Source organism: Apis dorsata, unplaced genomic scaffold (assembly GCF_000469605.1).
Source record: "Apis dorsata unplaced genomic scaffold, Apis dorsata 1.3 scaffold_256, whole genome shotgun sequence".
In the NCBI taxonomy this organism is placed as follows: domain Eukaryota; kingdom Metazoa; phylum Arthropoda; class Insecta; order Hymenoptera; family Apidae; genus Apis; species Apis dorsata.
In genome coordinates, this window is record NW_006263534.1 from 658,125 (window position 1) to 672,454 (window position 14,330).

At 26.2% G+C, this 14,330-nt stretch overlaps 3 protein-coding genes across 8 annotated transcripts; 2 read left to right on the forward strand and 1 right to left on the reverse strand.

Moving 5' to 3' along the window:
- The first annotated feature begins 642 nt into the window (after positions 1-642).
- Positions 643-4,006, forward strand: LOC102675099 (integrator complex subunit 10). Of its 3 annotated transcripts, XM_006616246.2 has the most exons (9): positions 643-929; positions 1,127-1,194; positions 1,266-1,509; positions 1,580-2,087; positions 2,167-2,483; positions 2,554-2,718; positions 2,792-3,050; positions 3,143-3,226; positions 3,859-4,006. In XM_006616246.2, exons 1-9 carry the CDS (start codon positions 774-776, stop codon positions 3,876-3,878), a joined length of 1,821 nt encoding a protein of 606 aa, XP_006616309.1. In that variant the 5' UTR covers positions 643-773; the 3' UTR covers positions 3,879-4,006. The 3 variants fall into 3 exon arrangements, with proteins under 3 accessions (XP_006616309.1, XP_006616308.1, XP_031366609.1); XM_006616245.2 differs by lacking the exon at positions 3,859-4,006 and having other exon boundaries at positions 3,143-3,777; XM_031510749.1 differs by lacking the exon at positions 3,859-4,006 and having other exon boundaries at positions 699-929; positions 1,273-1,509; positions 3,143-3,777.
- LOC102674965 (protein transport protein Sec31A) lies at positions 3,352-9,611 on the reverse strand. Its single transcript, XM_006616244.2, has 14 exons — positions 9,472-9,611; positions 8,836-9,047; positions 8,438-8,760; positions 8,264-8,361; positions 7,942-8,187; positions 7,559-7,852; positions 7,099-7,467; positions 6,895-7,012; positions 6,457-6,762; positions 5,186-6,384; positions 4,596-4,670; positions 4,257-4,499; positions 4,102-4,173; positions 3,352-3,991 (listed from the first exon to the last, which is right to left on the reverse strand). The coding sequence occupies exons 2-14, from the start codon at positions 9,036-9,038 to the stop codon at positions 3,803-3,805; spliced, it is 3,735 nt and encodes a 1,244-aa protein (XP_006616307.1). The 5' UTR covers positions 9,039-9,047; positions 9,472-9,611; the 3' UTR covers positions 3,352-3,802.
- Positions 9,612-10,301: 690 nt separating this feature from the next.
- LOC102675319 (polypeptide N-acetylgalactosaminyltransferase 1-like) lies at positions 10,302-13,828 on the forward strand. Of its 4 annotated transcripts, XM_006616248.2 has the most exons (12): positions 10,332-10,378; positions 10,734-11,028; positions 11,137-11,246; positions 11,323-11,503; positions 11,585-11,754; positions 11,831-11,998; positions 12,104-12,203; positions 12,310-12,479; positions 12,627-12,719; positions 12,799-12,941; positions 13,018-13,284; positions 13,364-13,828. In XM_006616248.2, exons 2-12 carry the CDS (start codon positions 10,895-10,897, stop codon positions 13,490-13,492), a joined length of 1,665 nt encoding a protein of 554 aa, XP_006616311.1. In that variant the 5' UTR covers positions 10,332-10,378; positions 10,734-10,894; the 3' UTR covers positions 13,493-13,828. The 4 variants fall into 4 exon arrangements, with proteins under 4 accessions (XP_031366611.1, XP_006616311.1, XP_006616310.1 ...); XM_031510751.1 differs by lacking the exon at positions 10,332-10,378 and adding an exon at positions 10,302-10,320 and having other exon boundaries at positions 12,310-12,719; XM_006616247.2 differs by having other exon boundaries at positions 12,310-12,719.
- The last annotated feature ends 502 nt before the right edge of the window (positions 13,829-14,330 follow it).

Sequence of the window (14,330 nt, forward strand, 5' to 3'; positions counted from 1 at the left end):
ATAAGAATTAATCATAAATGCCATCTTTTGAGTATTGAAAATAACTTTTTAAAATGATAAGGTAAAACGAATTGAATTTAGCGCTATTTCTTGAGTATTTTTAGAAAAATATCCTGGTACTCAAAAGATGGTGCTGAGTTTCAATTCTTATTCTTCTTTACCTTATTTTTGAAGAAATGTTTTTGATATTTAAAAGATGACATTGGTCAATTCTTATTTTATCCTTTTTCTATTTGCTCCCTTTTTCTATATTAGTTTCATTTACAATACTTTGGAAGTAATGTTGATTTCCATATTTTCTATATTATTTTTATCTGCTATTATTTTTTTTTTCCTATTTTTACTTTATAACTTTATACGTTTGAAAGATCATGATAAAATTATACAATGAATTTAAGAGAATTATGATTATTCATCATTTACATAGTAATTTTAGTAAACTATAAATATATCGTCGTTTAATATAAATATTTGAAATAAATAAAAATTCTGTAATTAAATATGCGTTTAATATAATTATGAATTATAATTTATTATCTTAATATTATTATTAACTTTATAAAATATTTATTATTTCTATTTTTCATTCAATAAAATTACGATAAATTAATATTTTGTTTGTGGTAGGTACTATGTAGTAGTTGACTGTGAAATTTAATAATTATTATGTCATTCATCTGTATATTTTTTCTATATTTAATGTTTTATTCATCAATACTATAGTATTTATAAGTATCCTCATGCGGTTTTATAACTTTTGAATAACCAAAAATATGTTAGAAAAAAAATCTAGTACTGATAATAATCAATTATCCAAAGAAGATTATTTAATTATGCGAGCAAAAGAAGCATTGCCACTTGATATTTATGCAGCTAAATCCTGGTTAATTACTGCTAGATCGTTGTTTCCTCATAGTGCTAAAGTACAGGTTAGTATTTTTAATGCTTATTAATATATATATATAATATATATATATATATAAAGTATTCGGAATTTTTTAAAAAAGATTAGAAAGAAACATTTTACAAACAATTTTATGGAATTAAATTATTGGTATTTTTTAAAAATATTTTAAATAATAAAATATTAAATTTTTAATAATAAGTTATGTTATTTGTTTAATAGTTTGAAGCTTATCGGATTGAAAAATTATCAAAAAATGTGAAGGAAGCAGCAAAATGTTTTAGTGAGATGTGAGTCAAATTATGTTTTAACATAAAGAATATTTACATGTATGAAAACAATGATTTAAATGTAAGAATAGATTTCAGAATTTTCCAGATGATCGAGATATATGGAAGGAAATAGAAACAGTAACAGCTTGCCTTCGTTTAGAACAATGTGATGCTGAAGCAGAATTTTTATGTCAAATGTTTCAACATATACCTCAAGAACTTCAACATAGATTACTTATCATGACAGCTGATCATAGTGAAGATACAATGGAACATTGTAAATTATTACTTCTTTTATTACGTAAATTTCCTCAAACTATTGCTACTCATGGAGTATGTATCTTTAATTAATATATCTATACAAAATATATTTGATGTTTTCATTAAGTTGTTATATTTTCAGCCACGTTTAGTAGAAACTCTTCTTACTGCAGAAAAACATAGTCATCCAGGACGTGCAGTAAATGGTTTCAGAAAATTATTAGCTTGTGATGCATTACCACTTCTTGGTACTGCACCAGTAGAACTAAATGCAAGACTTAGCTTGAGGTTACTTAATAAGGCAGTAGAATTCTATTTGGCATATATACAACAACCACAAGATAATCAAATTCAACATCCCTGGGATAGATTGTTTCAAGTTGTTGAATTAATTGGGAAAAAATTAGGATGGGAATTAAGTAGTTTATTTTCTATGACTTGGAATAGAGATGCATATTGTGAAAAATTACATCAATATGCAATTACTCATTCTGCTAGTTTATGTGAAGAATTGGTAGTTAGACAATTATTAATGTGTACTGTTGCAGTATTATTAAGAATATTAAATGAACACAATGGCTTAATTAGTAATGATGAAACAACATATTGTTTGATAGAAGCATTTGGAGAATGTGTGCATTCTCCTACAGGTAACAGTTTTATATATATACACAATAATTTATTATTTTTATCTTAAAATAAAAATTTAATGATTTTTATAATGATTAGAACCAAAACTAAAAAAACGGAAAAGAGAAGATAATGGAGGAATTATGATAACTAGTGATGGTGATTATAATGGTAATGGTTTAGCTTTAACTGTAAAGTTATGGGATTTGTTACATAGCAGTGATTATTTGCAAAGAGAAATAGGAAAATTAAATCAACAACTTCGATTAGATTCGTGGTTAAATTCATTTTTAACAGATTTAGCTATGTATAAAGGTTTACATCATGAAGTATTAGCAAGATTATCTCAAGAAGCAGGTAATTTGTCTGCTCATCTTCGTTTAGCAAGTACATGTTTTTTCTTGAAAGATTACAAGGTACGTACTATATTCTTATTAATTTTTATATTATTCTTATATTAATTACATTTTCTTATATATTTTATAGGGAATGTTAGAATACATAGTTTTGGTAATTACCACTTTACCTTCAATTTGCGGTAAAGTATCTCATAATTTAACTGTTCCATGTGGAAGACATTTACATTATTTAACACTTGCACGATTTCCTGTTATACAGTATTGTTGTAGATTGCTTCTTTTAGCAATAAAGGTAAATAGAATAAAATTAGATTTAAAAATATTTCGATACTATCATTATATTTACAATATTGATTTTATGATAGGAAAACTTTTCTTTACCTGGTGGTGTTGGAGATTTGGCGATAGGACATGCATTAGTTTTAATGCAAATTGATTGGCCACAAGAAGCTAGTACTTTATCTATGATTACAGAAAGGATTATTAATCGTGGATCTTTTTCTTATCCATTATTTCAGGCTTATATTATATGTGTAGATATTTTAGAAGAATTAACGTATTTATGGACGGAACATGGAGGTGGTGTATCTTTAGATATAGCTACAGGATCAGGGGTTCTACAAAGTATATTATTTTGTATTTTATATATATTTTGAATATCATATCTTGTTTATTATCTATATAAAAATATTATTATCTATATAAAAATATTCTAGATCGACGTATTACAACTCGTGGAGCAGATAAAGGTGTGCGCGAAGAAGTAAAACAAGCAATGCGTCGACAAGCAGCACGAGACGGTATCGATCCATTAGATGAATTGTTACAAAAATTTATTATCAATGAAAAAGTGGCCATACTACACAGTTTAATTATTCAATAAATCATTTTATCAAACCTTGTCATTAACAAATTTAATACATAATTTTAGTAAAATTATTGTATAATATTTTTATTTTTAAAAATATACACATGATTTTCTTAAGCCAACTTTAATATTTTATGTACACATATTAAAAGAAACAAAATTTAATTAACAATTCGCTGAAATATTTATCCGAATATTTTTTCTATTTTTTACATGCTCTTACATATAATGAAATATTTTTAATTGTAAAGAAGTTATGACACAAGCTTATCTATAATCTTGATAAGCCATCTTTTTTAAATGTAAATATATAAACATTATGATTTTATTGATGATATAATATTCAGTCATAAAGTTTATATACAAATATTCACGACTATTCATACTGCATTGAATAGTATAGAAATGTAACATAAATACTTCGTTTAATAAGACTGTTAAAGATTATAAAAAATTCAAATTATAAAAATGAATAAGTATAAAGATTTTGAGTTTTATATATTGCATTCTATCTAATGTAGACATTCAATTGAAGGGCACTTAATAATAATACTTTAATACCAGGCATGAAAGAAGATATCTGACTGAAATCTGGGCCTGACACCAATTGTGTGTGAAGTTCTAAGCCTCCAGTATAGTTTCCACTTTGTATCATCTGTGATATTTGATGTAATCCTTGTAAAGTATTCTGTGATAACTATAAGGTAAAAAAGATAAAACAATAAATGTATTTTATTTTTTTAGGATTTCTTCCTTCTAAATTAATAATAAAATATATATCTCATAAAGATGTAAGTATGTACATACCTTATTCTCTCTAAGACAATCATATAGAACATCAAGTTTTTTGGATACATCTTCTATTTTGCGTTTGATTTGCTGTTTTGTGAAAATAAAAACCGTAATTGTCTATTTTTTTTATTAATAAAAATTATTATGTTAATAAAAAAGAATTATCTTACCAGATTTTTAGCATTTTCAAAGCATTGTTTTTTTAATTCATCAAATACTGTTTTCAAGTGCACGTGTTGTTCTGGTATTGGTAGTTTTGGTTTTTCTGGTTCTGATGTTCTAGCAATTGTAGTTGATTGTGAAGGTTCCATTTGTTTAACATATTGAGCACCCATATTTGACATATTTTGATTATATTGTTGAGGATTATAAGGTGCTTGTGATTCTGGATAGAATCTCTCTTGTGGCAAAACCTTAAGAATAATAATAATATAAAATTAGTAATAATAAAAATATTAATTATTAATAGTATTATATAATTTTGAAAGAATTTTATTTGAATCACTTACATTTGGTTCAGGTTGTGGTATTGTCCCTCTTAATGGATGTAAAATCGGATTTTGTGGTTGAAAATCTTGTTTTGACTGTAAAAAATGTAATACTATATTATATATAAAAAAAATTTCATTATATTAATTGCTGTAATAAAATAGTACATATAAATTGTAAAATATAATTGCATAATTTCAATTTTTGTATAAAGCAAATAGAAACGTCCTTATATTTCACACTGTCGCATTAGTTAATCACACGAGATTGTTATTTATGATTTACTAAATTGAATTTAAAATATAGGGGAATAAATATATTTTGCTTAAAAAGAAATCGCAATTATGAAACAGTGGAAACAACACTCAATCTTTTTAGGTGTCCTTAAGAATACCTTTATATTCATATTCTTCGAATATTTTGCTTTCCACTTCTTGGTACCAGCATGATCCGCAGACATTTCATTTTTGTTGCATAATGCCAGTACTGGCTATATTATTCGAATATACACACACATATATATATATATAAGTATATACATAATAATTAATTACTATTTTATCGCATAACACCAGGTATATTAGTATAGAAGAAATATAAAGATATTTACTTGTATCCTAGATGGCTTTGCAGCGGGTGGGTCGTTCCATCCGGCAGGTTGTAGCGGTGGTTGATAGATGTTTGAACGATCCATAGATGATTGATTTTCATTGCCATATCCAGTTTGCGGGAGTGGTTGCGTTCTAATAGCTTCATACATTTGATTTTGTGGTTGATTTTGTAATGGAGATAATACACTAAGTTGAACTGGTTTAAAAGATTCTACTTCTTTAGGATTAGATATAAGATTTTGTCCGGGGAATGTGTTTGTTGATATAGGAACTTGAGGTTGATAAATATTTGATGAAGAATAGCCTGGTACTGGAGGAATTTGTTGATTATTATATGGAGATGCTTGTTGAGGAAAACCACTTTGTCCATATGTTGAAGTAGATTTTACAGATGGATCTATTATATATTTTGATCTCGCTTGAGGTCCAACGCTAGGAGGTCGAGATCCAACTCCACTTGATGTATTTGAAGGAGGTGGTGGTGGAAGTGATTGAGAAATAGATGTTGAAGTGTAAGATTGCGATGTTTGATCATATAACATAGGTTGCATAGACTGCATAGATTGTGTAGATTGCATAGGTTGAGTTATAGATTGACTTGCATAGGTTGGCTGAAGTGGTTGAAGTGGTTGAAGTGGTTGAAGTGAAGGTGGTATTCCAAATGATTGTTGTTGTTGTTGAGTATTAAATTGATTTGGAGGTGGTATAAAGGATTGTTTTGTAGGAGCAATATTTGAATCAAAAAAGGGTCTTGTTGGTCCTCCAGATAATGGATTTTGTACACCTTGTAAAGATCTTCTTGTTCGATCATAATAATTTTGCATTGTTGGTCCTTTTGGCATAATTTTTGATTCTTCAATATAACCCAAAGCTCTGCATAAACGATCTTTCAACATTACGATTTTTTCATCTTGACTATTTCCTAGATAATTCAATGCAGCATCGAGATCTCCTTCGGCTGCTAACATTTCAGCATAACGAGATAAAATATTTGCGATTTTTCCTTCTATTTGTATATCTCTAATACCTTGCATTTCTAAAGCTTTTTGCATTATAACTATTAACTCTACTATTTCTTGAATTTCAACGTCGGAAGATTCTACCAGTTTACTCAAATTGCCAGAACAAATATAGCAAATCTGAGCTTGTTCTTTAAGCGTTACATTATCGGATGATGCCAAACGATCCCCAAGCATATCTGTAAAATTTAAGAATTTTTATTTATTACAAAAGTTAAATTATTATATATATTTTATAATAAAATATATACCGCATAAAGCAGATCGTTCTTGTGGATTGGAATGAGTAAATATTCCAATCAATACTTCTTTCCAACAATTTATATCAGCATTGTTAACAATTTCAGCCCAATTTTCACTAACTAGCGAATTGATAAGAGAATTGAGAGCTCCAGAATGTTCTGAAAAGTATCTGTACTGGGTACGTGCTAACAAATCAGGTCCAGCAGCCATTGAAAGAATGACCGCATCTGCGTACCTTTTATTTGCAAAACATAATGACACTGCAGCTTCTATATTTCCTAAGAGGATCGCTTGAGTGATAAGCCCATCCTCATCTGAAATAACGAAAACAAAATTCTAATATTAAATTCAATAAAAATAAAATAAAAATAAAAAAAGAATTTATTTTTATTTTTAAATATATAATTAATAAATTTGAAAATAAATTTAAATTTATTTAATATTACCATCAGATACATTAATTTGAAGTTTTTTATTTTTTAGATTAGTTATTGTTGCTTTTTTAGATTCTTGTGCAATAGCATCAAACGCTGTAGTTCCATCAATAGCACTTCCATTAAGTACCTAAATAATCATATATCTTATTATATAATTAATATTGTATAGAATTTCTTTAAATATGATAAAATTTACATTAAAATAAAACTTACATTATTTAAATTACCGATTCCTTCTGTAATATTATTAATATCTTCTTGCGAAATAAATTGATTTAATTTATTATTCATTGCATCCACATTGTAACCAAGTAAATCCAATATGTCTTTTGTCACATTTTCACCAAAATATGCAGCCACGCAATTCCATATCTTTTTTCTATATATATCAGTAGTACTTTCAACCTTTCCTTTACAATAATCATTATATTGCTCACTTTTGAGAACTTCTTCCAATTCATTTGAACGTTGAATTAAATCTGGTTGTGTGACTACTTGTGATATGATTACTTTTCTGTTTGAGTTTGGAGGTAGATTAGGATCTACAGATCCATTTTCAAAAATTATCAATTTACCACCAAACTAAAAAAATTTTATCTGTTATATAAATTTGATACTATAATATATGAAAATTAATTAAATTAACATTACATATTTAAAAATAGATTCTTACTCCAAAAGATGCTCCAAATGGTCTTTTTAGCCATTTTGGAGCTTTCGTCAAAATAACTGTTGGTTCAATATGTACTGGAGGAGGTGGATGTGTGAAAGGATCCATTCCAGGGAAAGAATCTACAATTTTATTGGATGTTTCTACAGACTTTTGTTGTTGTCCTCCTAATAAAGAGTAAACTGCTGCATGTCCATCAAAACTAGTTCCCACAACTAATCCTGGATGTCTTGGACACCATGAGACATCAAAATTCCATTGATTTGTTTGTGCTAATTCACAAATTACTTCCCCATTCTATATATTAAAATAAATAATATACATGAATTTTAAAAGTCAATTATGAATCCATTTATAAATATACTAAACACTAATACTAAACATACTGGTATATCTGAATTAGGATTCCAACATAATATTCTGTTATCTTTGGCACAACTTAAGAGCAAATCTGGATCATGTAAATTCCATGCAATTGATAGAACTCCACGTTGATGATTTTGAAATGTTTTCAAAGGTGATGTTGCAAATCTTAAATCCCATAATTCAATTATAGGAGTTTGATCATCTTCTGATGCTAAACATAATTGTGTTGCAACATCTGGATGCCATTGTACTACTTTCCATCTTACCTATATTTGCATATAAAATATAAAAATCATGATGTTATATAAGCAAAATATAGATAAAATACATAGTACAAGTTACCTTTGAATTTGCATCTGTTAATTTGATAATAGGTTCATTTTTTCTTAAATCCCATATAATACAACGTTGTGAAAATGTGGAAGCAAGAATATGTTGGACTATCAATGAAAATAAAAATTAAAAATATTGATATATTTATTAATTAATTATATTAATTATAAATTATAAAATTACCTTGCTTATTCCAAGCAATATGTTGTACATCTTCTAATGGTTGACTTCTAGATCCAGGTGTCATTGGGGTATTTGTATTAAGAATATCCCATATATAAATTTCGCTTTCTGTTGCTCCTGTTGCTAATAAATTCGCTTGAAATGGATTAAAATCAAGTGCTCTAACTGGACCTGTATGTCTATCTGGACTACTTATTAAATAATTATTATCATTGGCCAACATTTTAGCAGCAGAATAAATTTTTATCATGCCATAGTCACAACCTCCAACAATTATACCAGCAGGATTGTTACCATATGAACCCCATATTATTTTGTGAAATCTACAATTTTCATAGATGTATAAAATTTATTATTTAATGATATATATGTATATATAAACAAAATTTGTCTCCTACCTATGATCACTTGCAACACTAGTTTTAAGTTCTAAATCATATCCAGGTTGTTGTAAATTTAAAGAATATAAATCCAAACTAGCAGATGTATTAAAACTTGCATCAAGTTGTTGAGCTGCAGTTCCAGCAGCCAGTAATATGGGATATTGAGCAGGTGGTGACCATGCTACATTAACTGTCTTCAATAATTCTTTTATCTTCATTCTTGATTCCTTGAAATAAATTATTTATATATTTTCGATAAAAAATATCTATAAGAAATTAGAAAATATTTAATTTTTTAATATTTTACAATATATCTATATATATTGTATAATTTTTAAAAATTTTTATATTGTAATAAAAAAAATTATGGAAAAATGTTAACAAACGAATTTTAAAATACATTTAAAAATCATATAATTTATTTTACATAAACATGTATGAATATGTATTAATATATGTAGTCTTTAAATTAATAACTTGCAAAAAAAAAACTTTATAAACATTATAATAATATTAAAAATGCATTAACATCCGATTCGCAGGTTCAGTATCTTACTACTATTAAAATATAACACGTATACGTTTTCATTGTAAAAATTTATTTTAGATAAAGCAACAAGTATATAATTTACCGAAATAATAGTTTTTTACCTGAATATATTGAATCAAGTATATTTTATAGAAATAAACCCCTAACGTCAAACAAGCAGTAGTCACCCGTCAACTTCTTCCAACGTGGCGAACCATACGTTGAGAATAGTGCTGACCTCTTTGGTATTCGTAATATATTAATATGGTATTTGATATTCGTAATTATTTTACTCAAATGATCTATTTTCATGGAATATCACAAAGAAAGAAGAAGAATATTCTACTTAAAGTATTTTTAATTATTTATTTTTGATAATAATTATAAAATAACTTCAGTTTCCAATTGTACATATGTATAAAAGAAAACGAATATTAGATAAATAAAATAATTCTGAACATCGTGAAATTTTCTTAAATATATTTAAATACGTATTTTATTAACAATGATCATCAAAAATATACTAAGAATCATATTAATCTATTATTAATATTGATTATACTTATATAATTATTATTTAAATCAACAATTTTCCTTTCTTATAGTTTGTTTTTTATTAAAAAATTAAATAAAATTAATAAAATATAAAGATATTTAATTTAAAAATGTTTTATCTGATTTATATTTATTTTATTTATGTATATTCAACAAACACAGGAATACAAAATATTTGATAACATATATTATATATGAAATAATTCTTGTATATAAAAAATAATCTATATAAAATTTTCTTTATTCTTATATAATATATCTAATTCTATAATAATATCATAAATATATATAAATAATTTTTTTAATAAAATTTCATTTAATTACAAGTATGAGGTTATAAAGTGTTTAGATACAGCACTGTCTTATTCATAGCGTCCTGTCTTGGAGTTTATTCCAGTTACTGAAAGTGTGGTAGAGTGGATGCATTGATTTCTGTGAAAGATTTTAATTTGAGTTTTTATTAGAAATTATGAAGTAAAAAAAATATTTATCTAATGTAAAACAGTAATTTCATATTAAAAAATAATATATTCATCATAAAACAATAACAAAAAAAATATTTTCTTGTCCTTGTGCTTATTTGTGAAATACATCTGACATTATTCTATATAAGCATTTTGTGTGCATCATTAAAATCTATATTGCAATTTTAATACAAATTCAGGTAAATATTTGCAAATACAAAATTAATTAGAAAAATTTTAAAGACTTTATTATATTTTTGTCTTATTTTTAGTTTCATTATGATAAATTTTTTTTATAAAAATTTGAATATACTAATATAATAATATATATTAATATTTATCCAAATTTTTATAATTTTTTCTAGTTTAAGGTAGATCTCGAAATCTCTTACGATGAACCGGAATGAGAAGCAAAAAATAACGGAAATTCGTCTTCAACGATAACAGTGATTTCTTTCCATGATGAGATAAATAAAATTATTTTTAAATTAAATTAAGTTCAACATTCTTTTTAATAAAGATCATAATGTGGCCGCGATTGAGAAGATCATGTCGGACATGGTCAATTATTTTTTCAATTTTTCTGTTGATGAGTATTTTTTTTATTTGGTCATGGAAAAAGGATGACAAAAATATTCGCAATGATTATATTTCTCTTCGGTAGGTAACTATAAAATTAAAGATCTATAATTAAAAATATAAGGAAATCACTTTAAATATAAATAAATTTGACTTAATTATATTTTTTATTTCTTTCTTTATTTTGAGATTGTTAGACAATCAAAAAGATTACATAGATCGTAAAGGAATACACGTAGTAGTAGGACATTATATCGGAGATTCTGTGGATCCAATGAAAACTCCAAACATTACGAAAGGTATATCTCGAAAATTATAAATTATATATGACTGTGAATTTATTTATATAATATTCTTTTTGTTATTCATTAACAGATCTTATTAACAAAAATATGTTTAATCCGCGACCATTTGAAGGAAAGAATGGCAATCCAGTTATTGTACCAGCGAAAGATTTTTACAAAATGCAACAACTTTTTCAAATTAACCGATTTAACTTGATGGCTAGTGATAGAATACCATTAAATCGCACTTTACCGGATGTTAGAAGAAAAGGGTAATATATTTATCGGTATTTACCTTATCGACGTTTTCAATATCGATGATATATCAGTAATAGATAATTTATCGATTGCAGATGCATAACACGATATATGAATTTAGGTAATTTACCCAAAACATCAATAATTATCGTTTTTCATAATGAAGCTTGGAGTACATTATTGAGGACTGTATATAGTGTAATTGATAGATCTCCAACACAATTATTAGAAGAAATTATTCTTGTTGATGATAATAGTGATAGAGGTAAAAAAAAATACATCCATTATTTATATTTTATTTTTATATGCATTCAATTTATTTTTATTTTTTTGTTTATTAGATTTTTTGAAGGATGCGTTAGATGAACATGTAAAGAATTTACAAGTTTCTACTAAAGTTCTTCGTTCTAAAAAACGTATAGGTCTAGTGAATGCAAGACTTTTAGGTGCCAATAAAGCTAAAGGCGAAGTTCTCACATTTCTTGACGCACACTGCGAATGCACGGTTGGTAGGTAAGCTCTTGTTTTAATTTTATAATAACCACTTTATTATACATATATATATAATAACAAATAAAACTAAAATATTGTTATAACGTTTATATATTTTTCAGGATGGTTGGAACCCTTGCTTGAAGCAGTGGCCAAGAATAGAACTCGAGTAGTATCTCCTGTTATCGATATAATAAATGACGATACTTTTAGTTATACTCGGTAAAATATAATTATTTATCATTTTTTAATAATTTTTTAATAATCAAATTATAAGATAAAATTGATATGATATGATAAGATAAAATTATAGTCAATAATATTTTAGATCTTTTGAATTGCACTGGGGAGCATTTAATTGGGATTTGCATTTTCGATGGCTAACGTTAAACGGCCGACTGTTGAAAGAAAGACGCGAAAACATTGTTGAACCATTTAGAACACCTGCTATGGCTGGAGGATTATTTTCCATGAATCGAGATTATTTTTTTGAATTAGGTAGTTACGATAATCAAATGAAAATTTGGGGCGGTGAAAATTTGGAATTATCATTTCGAGTATGGCAATGCGGTGGCAGCATTGAAATAGCTCCATGCTCTCATGTAGGACATCTTTTTCGAAAATCATCACCATATACATTCCCAGGTGGTGTTGGAGAGATTTTATACGGAAATCTCGCTAGGGTAGCTTTGGTTTGGATGGATGAATGGGCAGAATTTTATTTTAAATTTAATGCAGGTAATTAAATTTTAGTTAAGATGCTTTTATTAATATATTAAGTTTCGTAATATATTAAATAATGTATTTTTTATTTTAGAGGCAGCTAGATTAAAAGATAAGCAAACAATTCGATCTAGATTGGAATTACGTAAAAAATTACAATGCAAAAATTTCGAGTGGTATTTAGATAATATATGGCCAGAACATTTCTTTCCTAAAGATGATCGTTTTTTTGGACGGGTAAATTTAAATTTAAAATTATTATTAAATAATGAATTTAATTGATAAATCAAGTTATTAATTATTGATATATTAGATTGTGCATATATTATCAAAGAAATGCATTATGCGACCATCTGCGAAAGGAACATATTCTCAACCATCAGGATATGCAATCCTTCATTCATGTGTTCCACGGCCATTACTTAATCAAATGTTTGTGATGACAGCGGATGGAATTATAATGACTGATGAAAGCGTTTGTTTAGATGCACCTGAGAATGATACACATCAAACGACACCAAAGGTTAAAATAATGGCATGTAACAGTCATATTAGACAAAAATGGCAATATGATAAACAAGTATGTTGTGTATTTGTATTTATTTTTCTCGTTTATAAATTAAAAAAAAAAAATAAAATAAATTTATTTCTTTTTTAAGGCACAGACATTTTTACATTTATCTTCTGGAATGTGCTTACAATCAAATAATGAAGAAGGTCCTGTGATAGCAGCTTGTACAAAAAACATGGATCAGAAATGGTTATTGGAATCAATTCCTTGGAAATAATATTATCAATAATTTTTGAATATTGTATGCAATAAATGCAAGAACATTAAAGACAATAGTTGTAGATATAAGAAAAATATATCTATATTTTTCGAAATTGTTTTAATCAGAAATTTAATTCATTTTTATTTTTATATACGTCAATTTTTTAAAAAAATATTTGTAAATAAATTTATATATACTTCTATAAAAGTATTTATTATTGATAATTTATAAAAAGGAATTTTTTGAAAGATTCAATTTATTAATAACAATTGATATTGTGTTCAATAAATATACATACATCGTAATCAATCGCAATTTTTTCTTTAGATTTTATAATAAATGCTTAAAATAGATAATACATTCTTGTCAATTCTGAAGACAGAAGATGTTGTTCATAGTCGTTGATTCACCAAACTCACTAAAGTTACATATGATCATCTTTATTGTCATCATTATCAAGGTTGTGTTTTATTCAAGATTATGTGAATTTAAACATTTTTGCATTTACATTAGAAAATTGATTTTAATTAAATATTCATATCAATAGCTTATTCAATAAATGCAATTTTATTTTATCCTTTTATTATTATATTCAGTTTTTACTAAACTACTTTTCCATCAAAGACAGCAAATACTAAATAAGATTGTTTCTTCCAGAGGAATATTTTAAACATCATTTTGATTAAAACAATTGGAATTCTATTATAGTCTGATACTTTACCAATATGTGGGTCAAAGTCATATCCTCGACGAGGCCAAGAAGTTACTTAGCTTGAAATGGCTTAGTCTCCCTGTTCGTTCGATGTATGATCACCTCCAATCCAAGTTTGGCTGATACTGAAACGAGTGAGTC